Genomic DNA, 13,942 nt, shown 5'->3' with positions numbered 1-13,942 from the left:
ATCAATTGCCCCGAGTGCACCTGAAAAGTATGGGAAGAATTTAGAATTTTCCAATATTTCCTTTGGTATGGGTGCATTGTCATGTGGAAGGGATACAAATTTGTTGTAGAATGGAGCCAAAGATATGGCAAGTAGGACTTTCTTGAAATATCTGATAAGGCCTGTGTGAGGCTATTGGTAGTACAAATATCTTTGCAAGGTGAACATACTTTTGTATTGTTGTGTGAGAGTGCTGGAAGCGTTCTGCAACATGACGGCTTGATAACCCAGTCACACAGGTGTAGAGAAATATAGCAATCTGTTCATCAAGTGAAATATACTTTGAATCACAAAGTCCACAAGCCTGAAGTTCCTGTACAAGTGCATGAAATACGACCTTTCTCATCCCAAGCTCATTTTTGATCTGGTTGGGATGTCCGTTGACAAGCTCTTGCACCCATGCATGCCCAGAGAGGATCGAGGTATGGTAAGGCTCTTTATTGAGAAATGGGGTCATGTAAACAATTATAGCACCTATTATGAGCTGGATAACCATTGCTGCTGCCATTCGGAGGACATAGAACCGGTGAATTTGCTCTCTTGCTGCCAGTGGAGGCGGCATTGAGTCCTTAGTATGTGTGACTAAACCCTATGTCACTGCTGTTTGTATATATTGTGGTAAATGAAACTAACTGAGAAACAAACTGAGAAACAAACGGCAGCTGTCCAGGCCCTTACAAGACATATCCTCCAAATAAAGTCTCTGATTTTCCTGAAATATTCAATACCATTTATATTTGGCATTCGAAGCAATAGTACAGATCCACCAGCTAGGTACTGCCAATTACATCAATTCTGACCTTCCACCAGCTTCTACCGCATCAATATCAATGTTCAACCTCCAGTGGCCTTTTGGAGTCGCAAGGATGGCAGGGCCACACCAGAACATACCCAACAAATCATCCTCTGGTGCACCCTTAGGCTTGAAGCCCTTAGGCACTGCTAAACCAGGTCCATCAGCAAAGAAGAGAGCACTGGAAACAACAGCAAACATATCTGCCTCGAAATGAGCATGACCTGTGGGAGAGGGCAGAGGGAGGACACCATCATCTTTTCTCAATCCATTCTCCTTGCATCATCAGAAACCTGCAGCAGAACCATTTGACCGAGGAATGAGTGTTGCTGAATCTGAAGAGTTAACCTGAAGGATCCAGCAGTGGGTGTGTCAGGGTTCAAGTGAAGGAATGGGCGAGATCGAGCAAGCAGCGGCAGATGACAGTGATGCAGCCATTGATCCAAGGCTCTGGGATACTATGGACTCCATGATGGCCATGAATGGGAGTGTGTCGGCTTCACATGTACCTGTTTCAGCCCATTCTCAACCTGTTTCAACAATGCGAGGGCCCACCCCCAATGTAGTGGCTGTGAATCGAGCCTGTTCAGTAACTCCAGTAGCAAGCACTGTGTTTCAACCTACTGCACGTCACCTAGGAGCTGTACCTCCAAAACCAGTTCCACCTGCTGGGAGGGACTTGTCAGTGCCCTTCAATCAGTTCCAAACACCTGACCTGCCTTCTGACTGTTGCCCAGGCTTCTCAACTGGCACTGCCCCTTTGCAACGCTCAGCTGTAACATCGCTATCCACCTCACGAGTTCCTAGCACTGCATTTGTGGACAAACTAGCAAACCTCGATATGATTGTTGCGCAGCTTGCTGATAAATTTGATTGCTTGGCACTGCAGAGTAGAGACTCAGTTGAATTCAAGTCACAAATTGAAGAACTCACCCAGGAGAACCATACACTACGAGTGACTGTTGAAGATCACCACACTGTGATACACAAGCTTCAAACAACCATCGATGCACAGAGCACATCCCTGGAGGAACTACTTGTGTTGATCAACGAACTTAGGTCTTCAGGAACTGTGCTGCCAACAGTCAAGTCTGTCAACAAAGCAACCAAAGTGATGCATGACAATGTGTTTAATGTGAGCATGCAACATTTCATCAATATATGCACTTACTGTTTCCCAGAATGTGATCTGGCACACATTCTTACATGCAATGGGTATTTCTGATTCCAAACAAGCAATGTTGTTGGGTGTCCTTGATGGTGGTTCATTCTGGTTCAAGTGCCCAACACATGACACCAACCTTCTACAACCAAACTTTGCTGGATCATGGTCAGAGAATGCAGAATGGTGTGAGGATATAGTCCGCTATGTCCAACAAAAAGCCTGCAAAGTCTTTACTCAGCTTCCTGTCGAGCATCTCAAGCAAAAAACTGATACCAACATCATCAAGCAACTGAAGGAGGTCTTTGAGAACACCAGGGAATCCATCAAGAAAGGGAGCAAGGGGCAAGATGCACAGGAGGTGAGGAACTGTAAGCAATGGCAGACTGCTCAGAAGAATTGTGTGAGTATATTCACATGATACCATACTCTACATGCCTTTTTAACAACATTGTGCACTAGAAAAACATCGAGAGATCAGCAATTGACATCTGAAAAGAGACAGAAATGCATGGACCTGAGTGGGACTGGTTCTTCCAAGTTGGCTATTAATCGACTGATGAATCCGATGGTGGTGGGACTAACAGCAGTAAACCTATGGTCAAATTTGCATCAGACAGTGAGGTAGGTCAAGGACCAGCAACAAAGAATTTCTTCAAGTCAAAGAACATGGACACAGTGTGGACTTCTTGACCTCCACTTTATCGAGATGAACAGGTGAAACAAACCATGCATGGTCATAACTGATCTGATGCATGTCCCAAGGTTAATGAGAAGGTTGTCCTGCTAAATGATGCTGTTAGTAAGAGAAGAGCAGATTGAGGGGGGAGAAACTTAGTCGTTCCAATCACTGTGGGCAAAAAACACAACAAAGATCTTCCAAAGCTAGCAAACAAGAAACACAAGATCCCACAGCAATTTGTTGATGCTAACTGGCTTGCTGAGAATCCAAAAATGGACGTACCCTCCCAAATTGATGATGACATTCCAGTGCAGTCTTGTGACCCTGAGATTTGCAGAGATGAAGATACATTGTATGAAGGGGGAGATGAAGAAGATGTGGAAGAACAGGTCACCCACCTGAAGGAACAAACAGTCAGCTCTCGCCTCGTTGTCACAGCGGCAGACCATGAACTCACCACAATGATACTATAGATACTGGGTTTGAGGGTAAAGTTTTATCTCCTTCAAAGATCCAATTCTGATTCGAACCATGTCAATACAGAAATGCACAAAGATTAAGTGCCAGTGTTCGAGTCTGCTTTGCATGGGAGAATGGTATGGACTCAAAATCCTGTAATATTAGCCTGCAGAATTGAACATCAGACCATGTATTTCTATTCCTGCTGCTGTACTATTCAACGTCGTCAAGCTCAAGATTGACGTCCATGTCCACTTCTGTCCCATCCTGAGATGTTGTGAGTAGCAGAAATCAAAATCACACCAGACATACATGATTGTGGGCTACTGTCACCCAATATTCAACACCAGAAACGGTGATGGGGATGAGTATGAGTTGTCCCAACACAAGTTCAATCTCAACGACCTCCATGTCACCAAGGGCATCTCTGTACCAGACCTGCATGCCAAGATCAATTGCCCTAGCAACATGCAGTAAGACACAAAATTAGTGTTGAGAGGTACAAGACAGACTGTAAATCCCATGGGAATGCTGGCATGTTATCATCTGTAACAAAGGGATGAACAACAGCAACCGTCTTGGAAATTTCACCCTGATCTTCATACTCTATGTCAATTTTGAAGATCCATTGAATTTCGACAGCAACTCGACCATTGAAGTAGGCATAGTGAGCAGATTTCCCCCTAGTTTGTGTTGCCACTCTGTAGTGGAGGGCTTCAACAAACACATGCGAGTAAGATTTCACATGGCCCATAAAGCAGGTACCATGATCTGCGAGAACAACATCAGCATGAATTACAAAGCCCAACTCACCCCACTCGTCCTGCAGGAACTGCAGGACAAGACCATATAGCATGGGGTCGAGTGTCTGAAGCTTGACATCCTTGGAATGTTGGGGATATGTTACATGTCCTGCCTTTGTCAGTTGAACTGCACGATGTACAAAAAAATACATGACTTACATGCATTCCCTTCCTCTCCAAAAGATGCTAAATACTCTTGCAATGTTCTGCGATGTGGGCAAGTTCCACCTTTCAAACATGATGTCCTGCATGATTTGGGAATCATGCATGGACATGACTACTAGGTAGCCCCCCTAAAAGACAAAGTCTGTGAGCTTAGGCATCAGGCTAGTCAACCCATACCTTGGTTTCAAACCTTGGTCATATAGTTCAGTTTCCCCTCTGTGATTCATGAATTTATTATATCTTGAAGAAAAGTCATTTGTGAGATGGGAATCACATAATGACCTAGTTGATATTGTGAAGCAAGAAGGTTAAGGTATTGCCTTGCCTTTGGCTTATTCACTTTGGCTAGAGAAAACCATAGAGAAAAGTTCAAAGCCTAACAAAAACCTATCTAACAAGCCTGTGTTTTGTGTCTTATTATTGTATTATTATTTCTGAGTTGTTTTCTCTAGTATTTCCTTGATTTATTTTTCTATTGGGATGCTCTGACCCATCAGATACTTCACAAAATTGTACCTACAGGGTATGATGTCATAATGATGTCATATGGCTCCACAGATACTCCTGCAAGTATTCTGTTGAAAGTTATGATGTCATTTGTTCTGGAATGTTCTGCTCCACTTGTTAGAATGTTCTGCTCCACAATGACTCACCTCTGATGTCATTACTCCACCTATGGAATATTCTGGAATGTTCTGCTCCACTTCTGATGTCATTGCTCCGCTTTTTTACTTACATAATATTCCCACACAATATGTATATAAGGAGGGCCCATTCTCCCCCCAAAAAAATAGGATCTCCCACTTGCAATCATTTGAATCTCAGTTTGAGCTACTCACTGTGAAGATTGTTGCTTACAAAGAAAGCCCCTTTGAAGTACCAAGTGCAGGGAAAAGACATTCCCTTGAGATTACATAAGTTTCTTATGATAGAAACTTAGTTTATTTGAGACCAGCTTCTCACCTAGTTTCTGATATTGACCAACATGAGCTTTGGTCAATCTGTTCATTTGTGAGACCTGCTTCTCACCTAGTTATCTGATATTGACCAACACAAGCTTTGGTCAATCTGTTCATTTGTGAGACCAGTTTCTCACCACTTTGTGCCTATTTGACCAACCAGTCTTTGGTCAATGTATTCATATTTGAGACTGTAGTCTCTACAGAGGATTATCTTAACAAGGAACCACATTCCAGTGTCTAGACAGTTTATCCTAGACAAGTTTATAAGTTGGGATATAACACAAAAGCTCTGGCTAAGTTAATCACATAGATTGGTTTAGCGAGCCTCCCAAGAATTCACACGTTATCTACCATGAAAGAAGAAAAGTCGTAGACCGTGTTAATCGAGGACTGGCAAGAAGTCTTATCCTAGTGTAATTGTGATGTCATTACATTTTACACACATTTATATAAGACCCTTGGTTATTAAGACAATGATTCAAGAAGTTCGATTGAGTCGTGGTCATTTTTGTCAGGCTCCGGAAGTCTTTGAAAAGTGTTCAACTGTAACAGAAATTAGTCAGACTCCTAGCACAAAGAGACAAAGAGCCTGAGGATATACTAGATCATGGACTAGAACCCATTTCCACCATTTGCACATCATTATACATTCAAGTTCACTGCCCTTGTGATTATTATGGTTAGTCCTACCGAGAAAGCCATTGTTTCATTCATATGGAAACACCCATGTAGCATAGCAAGGCCCGAACTGGAGAAACTGACACTGAAGATGTTGGGCGAGATGAAAATAAGGGGTCAGGTGACACCCCATATGCGCCCAATTCTGGCATGCTCTAGATAGTGCCGCACAGCCCCATTTGACCTCATCTGGGCTGATTGAACATGATGACAAGATCCAGATAGCAGCTGAGAACTCGAGAATGGTTGTATAATGATGTCTGATTGAACAATCCATTGTGAGGGCATCATTCTCATCAAGCTGCTCATCAGTGGGTTGTGCTGCTGTTTCAGAGAGCAGTATTTCAAGATGATGCTGACACATGACCTTCTCATTCTTCACATGTGTGGCTGCATGTTTGGTGTTGGCTCTCAATTTTGGTGCGTTGACATTGGGGATAATGCTGTCAATTTCCCATGCAATGAAAAGCCCGACAAACAACACACTAATATGGAGTTGCCATTGGTCTGCCTTTGACAAGGAAGAAGTGACCTGTAAATGTAAAGTATTGATCAGATGAATCATGATAGGTGTGACAGCAGATGTACGGATGGGGGTAAGCGACCAACTGATACTGGCCATATGATCTGAGAGAAGAATTCATCCAGTCGTTCCAGAGGGTACCAGTCTTCTCAAGGAACGGGATTGAGCATCCCGGACTGAAGGATTATGACCTTTGTCACATGCCTAACCATACCTGCAATGGTTCATCAATACTTATTCATACAACGGCAGAGATTACTCACAGAGATACACACAGTGCATGAACTCCACAACTGAGTTGATGGCTGTCAACCAACCTGGGATGAGGTTAAACACTAACCAGTGCACTCCACAATGCTCAAAGATCTCCTTTTGATCATCGTCATCAAGATAATGTGAACGAAAGGCATATTTGACGTTGTGCCAAGCATCACGTAGTCTGAAGTCTGCGGACACATTAGAGATGACCCAATAATGCCCTATTAATCCTGACTTACCTGTTGGATTGAAACCACATGGATCTGCAAGATAATATGAAGGTGTGTTGCATTGTGGACACATAAATAACTTTGATGAGAAAGAGGCAAGTCCTTCAATTTTGCAACTTGCTGGAAGATTGGAGACCTCGCTGTTGAGAACTGAATGAACAGGGCGCTTATCCTCATGTCCATATATTTGAAACTCTTGTCCTGTCCCAGTAGTCAGTAGATTTATATTGAAACATATAAATATGCACCACCATAAAGTTCAATCATATCAGACACAAACTTCACCATAATCTTGTTGAGCTGCTCTAGGTTTGGTTCATTTGGTCCAGGGAGGACCATGATTAGAAATGTCTCTTCAGTAAGGTAGCGAACGCCATGAGGATTATTGCAGCAGGTCATGTAGAGTGTCCCCATGGAGTGATTGCCTCATTTGACAGCCTGGAACCTGACATACAGATACTGATGAGAGCCTTTGATGTCTGGCAGTGGGTGGATTATGTACCAGTCAAGATTGATTTGCCATATGAGTCTGCAAGGCAGTGAGACAAAGTGTTGTTGGAGGTTATGAACACCATTGTCTACAACACAAAGTTGTCCATTGTCATAATATACACATTGCAAACCAGCTCAGATTGCACACCAACCCCAGGCATCATGCATATCATGCATTGGATTAGAAGGATCTGCAAAAGCATTGTCACCCCCCACATCGGTAGCTGGTACTTGGTGTGGCTCATCTCCATCTCATCTCCATTGCTGTAACTCTTGATATTTTCCTGGGTGGAGGAGCCAATGTTGTATTGCCCGACGAGGTGTGACATATGGCAGAACCTTTGTTGTGTAGAGAATACCTTCACAATCTTCTTCACAGCACTGTTCCCAAAGATCTTTGTCATACAGCATGAGTGGATCATGGACCTGCCAGCATGTTGGACATATGAAGAGGTAAGTAATAATAGAGTCGAGATTGACCCCCAGACACCTCTCAGCTGTAGGCAAAGTTCTCGCCATGTCATCCAGACCTTCATACTCAATATCCCGTGTGTGATCACGAGCATACCACAATGCATGCACAACCCCATCAAGAATGATGCATGAAACATCATGTGAGGCACCTTTGAATGCAGATGCAATGTATGCATGCACATATGCATTCCTGATAGTGGAGTGCTCGCTAAAAGCAGGTGCTTCATCAAACAATAGGTCTTCTTTGTCATCTTGTTGTAGGCAATCCTTGTTGTCATCAAAACCATTGCCTGCATTAAATGTAGGGTCATTGACAATGTCCGCACCCTCATCAAGATCTCGCTCCTCATCAGAATGTTCATTATTTTCATCACCATTTTCCTCCTCAACAGCACCTTCTTGGGGCAGGTATACCTGATAAGTGTTGTCTTCATCATCTGAGCTGATGTGCATGTCACCTTCCCTTTCATAATCATAATTGCCACCTTCCCAATTGTTGTTGTTGTCATTGTTGTGGCTGTCATATTGATCATCTACTTCCATCCAGTACCTGAACTCAACATCCGGGCTACCATGTCATTATAATGCATTATTATATGATAGTTACAAGACATTTATATTGCATTGCCAATGATAGACTATGTAATGCATTTTGCTGTGCACTGCCGGCAGTCTTGAACAGGTGGCACCTGCTCCACTGCCAAATACTATATAGCCAGCTTCCAGGCTACTCAATGATGCCTTCCCCACCATGTCTTCATGCCTTTGTACATGCCTGCACTTGAAAAAGTTAGGTCCCCTCAGCTATCCACGTGGAACAGGATGTACAGTATGTTGTTGCTCACTGGCTTCTCCTTGTTGCCTTCATTAATACCTTCCAAAAGCTGGGGACATGACACAAGTCATCACTGACATTGGTACTTACTTACTGCGACTTGAATCAGTACCAGCTTGAACAATGCACGCAACAACTGTAGTGAGTAACTTATCTTATTCACCATTTACTTAACTGACACCGTGCATGCCCACCTTTCTGCTGTACAGAACAGGCCAGATGATGTACTAGATCAACACCCTGATCCACACCAAGCAGAATATACTACCTTTCACCTCCACTTTCAAATTTCAAACCCAACAACATGCATTATCATGTCAACACCAATTTTCCCCATAGACACTTTCCGTTTCCACTTACTACTCTCGCAACATTTCCCCTCATTCACACTTCTCATTTCCATGTGCTTATATCATGACAGAACTTTCTATGACACTTCCTTTGGTGCTGTTGTTGTATATGCTATGAATTCTGACAACTGCTTAATAGTAATCGAGTGAACCCGGGGATTGTGCCGTGTGCTGTGTCATGCCTTCTCACCTTCTGACACGCACACTTGATATAGTTCTTATGCTCCCACCACGTCCCTATTTAAATGTCTTAGTGGATTTGGGTAGTGTAGTGTCCTTGTCTCCCTTACCCCCATCTACCTCACAATTGACGTGTCTCAGCTGTCGCAGAATGATGCATCCGAGCCCCTCCCCCAAGTCAAAAGCTCACAAAACAATTCCGGTATTGGCATAACGGTCAGCATTGTTTTGTGGGCCTAAATCTCACCCACATAGACAATCACCCATATTTTGATTTACAATCTAAACAATCACAAGTGAGTCTTCAGCAGATATAGGCATTTGAATGATGTAAAGACAGACTAGGGTGGTATATAACTGTAGTGACAAGTGAGGGTGAGTATTGGATGAGATACAAAGTGAGTCACCATGTCTGAAAATAAAACCTCACCACTACAGAAATATACAAGCAGATAAACCTGACAAAATTGGTGCTAACCGTGCTTCTGTTTTCTATGAGCTGTGAGCCTTAACTTGACAACTGGTGAGTTTTGAACTTACTTGCTGGCTTGTTGATTGGTGGGCTTGACCTTGCACTTCATAGGCAAGAAAGTGGATTCATCATTTTCTTTACCCTCTGTACCTCCCACCGCAGCATGGATACGTGCGTTTGATGACCTGATGATGTTGAGTGCCTGTTCATGTTTTGATGGGATGTGTTGGCATGATGTGTGGCGGGGTCCTTTTGGCTGCTTGGCAGTTAAAGGATCGAGATCAGCAGATGTGTCAGTTGCAGTTCCAGTGGTAGCGCCACCAGCTGTTCCGTGTGGAAGTGATGGCAGTAGCATAGGTGGTTGCAGCAATGGGGTAGCTGATTGCATTTCTGCTGGTAGACAAGGTGGTTCATCATGGAATGCTGGTAGATGAGGCAGTTTATCGTGGACTGCAGGAGATGGGAATATAGGCAGAACGGTAGCCTCTGGGAGTGCTTTGTTGTTGCATGAGAAGTCTAGATCTCACAACAAATAATCAAGATCATAGAGGTCAAGGCCTTGTACAGGCCAAAAATTGCCAGGAGCAGACACAGCAGCAGGGTATTCATTTGGTATATCAAATGGAGGAGAGAAGTAGGCATCACCACCATAATCAGTGACATTCAGGACTGACAGGGTGTTTGTAATTTCGTCCATCTGAACAAGGGAGGCGTCTAACTCCTCCAAAAGGAGCGCATGACCTTTGGTGTGAAGTTGGTTGATGTCAGACCATTCTCCAGCAGTTGCTGGAGTACCTGTATCCAGGTCAACATGAGGTACACCTTGCAGCCCTGCTGGAAAGTCCCGAATGAATGGGAGCAGCTAAATGCATTACAAATGGAGAGATCTCATCCGTTAGCAAATACACTTAATGCATTTCACGAACAGTGTACTGACCTCCTGGGGTATATAATCATTACCAATGTTCCTGTCTTTGTCTTCATAGGTCTGCTCATCACCAATATTCATGTCTTCATCTTCAAAGGTCTGCTCGTCTACATCCTTGCTGACAGTTAGGGCCCGTGTTAATCCTTCTTCGTTTACCAACAACCACATCTTGTCGTCATGAGCTAGCAGACAGTGAGTAATACTCTTGTCAGTGAGGCTTATGCAAATACATACCAACAGCTTCCTTCATGAAGTCTGCATAGGCAACCTGGACGTCCAAGAACCCAGAATAACAGGATGAGAATTCTGCGCCTGTGTCTGTTTCTCCCAAGTGAAAACTGTACTCATCATTATTACAGTTCATGATCGTGAGAATTATGAGACTCACTCGACTACCACAACTTCTCCTGTGCTAGGGTTGCGTCCACCAGCAATGCAAGTGAATTTTAGTCCCCCCATCTTGTGGGACAGATGACAAAAGACATGATCCAGATGCGACCCCAGTTCATCGAAAGCCCTGTGGCTTCAATTAGAATGAAAAAAAACAAGTCATGAGGTGGGCCGCGGTACATACTGTATTTTCGCATCATTATCAACTTCCATGATGAACCCTGATTTGAACAGCTCTCGATCATTTTTCCACTTTGTGAGCATCTCTGTGTGCTTTTGCTTAACTTCAGTGCATATGGCATCATCCTCTGTTGCATACATGATGTGAGTGACCTCCTTCCATTTTGACAGCTTCTCACAACATGAAGAAATCCCCCCTGCCTCAATTGCAGTGTCAGTGGTGGCCTTCACGTGTGTATTGTAGTGGTATTGTGAATACACTTCAACTTCCTGTGGGGCCCAACACCCTCCGAGACCACCCCCCCACCAAATGTGTCATCGAGGTTGAGTACACTATGGGAGTTTCCTGAATGTGCGAGATGCACTGTACTTGTCTGCCATCTAAACCAACACTTAATGACCTATATTATTATTATGTTGTTACTAAGTATTCATTAATGCACATCCTGATGTGACTCACCTCCTTGTGTTTGATGATGGCCAGACCAACAATCTGCTTTTGATCAGGGGTAAGGTCTCCTTCTGCAGGGTCGATGTTTTGGTGTAGACGTGTAGACTTGGGCCATATTTTGAAAAATTGATGGAAGGTGTCAATCCAAAATTTCCCATACAGTTTCTGATGCCAACATCTGTTATATTCAGGTAGTTGTTCTCTGAGGAATACTTCCTCCTCTATGGTCATCCATGACTTTGGACCACGATGAGCCATGGTATACTGAGTGGGAGTGAATCGATAGGAAAATAAAGAAAATAAACTTGCTGTCCCCTTTATATATTATAATAAGCCCCATCCAGACTGTCAGATGCGGGTGTGAATATGGCTGCACACGATCTGGATGCCGCTGACACAACTCGGTAGCATCCTAAGGTTCATACCAATTACATGTGTTGTACTCTTGAGCAACGTATAATTCTTTCTCGATTTCGCACCTATAAACAAACATGTTTGAGGGGCGCATCCCAACCCATGCAACGTGTCTTAGCTCAACTCTTCCTGACTTCAATCACCCTATGGGAACCTATGGGCTGAGTTTGCGCAATGAAGATCTATTTCAGCCATCAGCATGCAACCATGGTGAAGAGGCTAAGTCATTAGCAGACTTCCTAATAATCAATATTAATTGAGGTTTGAACACGGCTCTAAGTAGGCTCACCAATAATTCAAGCCTAGGCCATGAATCCAACCCGGCCCAAAGCCAGGGCCTGGGCCCAACCAGGACAAGTAATGGTCCAATTCCTTGCATTCACTGGGTCGAGTTCTCAATCATCGTCTTCGCTGTCAGGTTGTTCCTCCATCTTGTCGTCTGCAGTGACAGACCTGCCTTCGCTGGTGAGCTGGGGAAGATGAAGATCATTCGTATCACCTGGGTCTGGTGGGTGAAAATGGGAGCAAATGGTTAGTGCTTTGTTGAGGTAGATACACACTGTGAACAGAAATTTCCACCTCAGCAACAGATGAGTTGCTTGCATTTGCTAGATCGAGTCTGCAAATGTGATGTCACGGTGGTGGCCCGGAACCTTGACATGCGTGATATCACCTGCAGACATAACTTTGAAATGGATGATATTGACCAAACAGGAAGTACTTGCCATACTTCTTGTGAAGGTGAGCCAGGGCTTGATGTGGGACAAGCAAGTGCTGGAGGTCAGACTGAAATCAAGATAACTAGTCACCCACCAGAGGAGGGCACATGTGATGTCCAGGGAAGTACGCCTGACAATACAATGGTTAGGTGGGATACATGATTCAGGTGGTAGATGATCTGAAAACAGCTCAGTAGAGACTTACATGGGAGACTGGAGCATGATCAAATGTGCAGAACAGTGCATAGCATGTCCCAAAAACACTGATAGTTGGGAGGATGTGTATGAGGAAGAGAACAAGTTAGAAACACATAGGGTCAAAAAAGCGAACCATGAGACTTACCATGCCAGCAGAGTGGTGCCCAGTAGAAACACCAAACCTAGTGAGGTCACAAAAGAACAAAGGTCACCCTACAGAGTGATTATACTAAGTTAGAAGAGCCATGATGAGGAATGGGACAAGCTACTATGAAAACATGGGGACAAGGGTCATAACCACTCACTTTACCACTACAGAGGCCATGGGCGTGTACATTGACCCTGAAAGTTGGGGTAGGGTAGAGGATACGCAGAAGTGTTAACAAACCGACTTTTAGGACATACTGGCAGGTTGTGACTGAGGTAGGATGAAAACAACGGATCATTGAGGGAATATGTGGTTGTTTGCACTATGACTTGTATGTACGCATATGGTAACTATATGACACAGTGCACACATGCTACTATACTTCAATCTATATAACTCTGACTGAACTTCAATGCATGATTGGTATGTCCCATCATTTATAAGTATTCTAAAACCTATTATGACCTTCCTACTTCATAGTCCCTCCTATCAATAACACCGTCTTTGGTGTTGACTCACAGGAACATTCTTTTGCTCACTGCACAAGCACATGAAACACTGCATGACTGGTGATTTTCACCAACCTCTTGTGGAACCATCAATTCAGACTCTGTGAGTGGCTGCCTTTGACATTTGTTGTCAATACCCTTGATGAATGCACACCAGAATACATCGATCAATCTACATTCAACTCTCTGAGTCTCAATGAAGATCAACCCCAAAGTGAGCTGCAAACCCATTTCCCTGCTTGTCAAAGCTCTTCATAATTCTGATTTGCCTGTGACCTTTTTGAACTATAAGCTGTGGTCACCATGCTGAGTACTCACCCCATGTTGTATTCGGATCGCAGGTAATCTCCAGGACCTCCCTGACAGGTGTTGCTGAAATCATTGCTTGTGCATGTTAAAACTTGCATTGTATAAATATGAGCTGACTTTGCCTAGATGTGGACAATGA

The 13,942-nt window shown here is 43.7% G+C and overlaps 6 protein-coding genes across 6 annotated transcripts; 1 reads left to right on the top strand and 5 right to left on the bottom strand.

Moving 5' to 3' along the window:
- Positions 1–1,223: 1,223 nt before the first annotated feature.
- Positions 1,224–3,149, top strand: BJ212DRAFT_1299331 (uncharacterized protein; the record flags this gene model as incomplete). The annotated part of the gene is made up of 4 exons (XM_041332845.1): positions 1,224–1,967; positions 2,014–2,397; positions 2,760–2,796; positions 2,869–3,149. The coding sequence occupies 4 exons, from the start codon at positions 1,224–1,226 to the stop codon at positions 3,147–3,149; spliced, it is 1,446 nt and encodes a 481-aa protein (XP_041193588.1).
- Positions 3,150–3,348: 199 nt separating this feature from the next.
- BJ212DRAFT_1480396 (uncharacterized protein) lies at positions 3,349–3,991 on the bottom strand (the record flags this gene model as incomplete). The annotated part of the gene is made up of 4 exons (XM_041340079.1): positions 3,349–3,402; positions 3,448–3,595; positions 3,648–3,906; positions 3,949–3,991. 4 exons carry the CDS (start codon positions 3,989–3,991, stop codon positions 3,349–3,351), a joined length of 504 nt encoding a protein of 167 aa, XP_041193587.1.
- Positions 3,992–5,624: 1,633 nt separating this feature from the next.
- On the bottom strand, positions 5,625–8,173 carry BJ212DRAFT_1446741 (uncharacterized protein; the record flags this gene model as incomplete). Its single annotated transcript, XM_041338296.1, has 10 exons — positions 5,625–5,751; positions 5,788–6,067; positions 6,104–6,275; positions 6,425–6,480; positions 6,530–6,712; positions 6,764–6,955; positions 7,003–7,179; positions 7,399–7,497; positions 7,564–7,743; positions 7,777–8,173. 10 exons carry the CDS (start codon positions 8,171–8,173, stop codon positions 5,625–5,627), a joined length of 1,863 nt encoding a protein of 620 aa, XP_041193586.1.
- Positions 8,174–9,558: 1,385 nt separating this feature from the next.
- BJ212DRAFT_1480394 (uncharacterized protein) lies at positions 9,559–9,945 on the bottom strand (the record flags this gene model as incomplete). Its single annotated transcript, XM_041340078.1, has 2 exons — positions 9,559–9,577; positions 9,626–9,945. The coding sequence occupies 2 exons, from the start codon at positions 9,943–9,945 to the stop codon at positions 9,559–9,561; spliced, it is 339 nt and encodes a 112-aa protein (XP_041193585.1).
- A 135-nt stretch (positions 9,946–10,080) lies between these two features.
- BJ212DRAFT_1480393 (uncharacterized protein) lies at positions 10,081–11,764 on the bottom strand (the record flags this gene model as incomplete). The annotated part of the gene is made up of 7 exons (XM_041340077.1): positions 10,081–10,419; positions 10,495–10,667; positions 10,720–10,823; positions 10,874–11,002; positions 11,060–11,252; positions 11,315–11,456; positions 11,516–11,764. 7 exons carry the CDS (start codon positions 11,762–11,764, stop codon positions 10,081–10,083), a joined length of 1,329 nt encoding a protein of 442 aa, XP_041193584.1.
- A 551-nt stretch (positions 11,765–12,315) lies between these two features.
- Positions 12,316–13,283, bottom strand: BJ212DRAFT_1299328 (uncharacterized protein; the record flags this gene model as incomplete). The annotated part of the gene is made up of 8 exons (XM_041332844.1): positions 12,316–12,425; positions 12,481–12,539; positions 12,594–12,706; positions 12,734–12,769; positions 12,845–12,902; positions 12,983–13,050; positions 13,143–13,179; positions 13,243–13,283. The coding sequence occupies 8 exons, from the start codon at positions 13,281–13,283 to the stop codon at positions 12,316–12,318; spliced, it is 522 nt and encodes a 173-aa protein (XP_041193583.1).
- Positions 13,284–13,942: the final 659 nt, after the last annotated feature.

The sequence above is a fragment of the Suillus subaureus genome (assembly GCF_016647635.1).
Source record: "Suillus subaureus strain MN1 chromosome Unknown BJ212scaffold_14, whole genome shotgun sequence".
Taxonomy (NCBI): domain Eukaryota; kingdom Fungi; phylum Basidiomycota; class Agaricomycetes; order Boletales; family Suillaceae; genus Suillus; species Suillus subaureus.
This window is presented reverse-complemented; position numbering and strand designations above follow the sequence as displayed.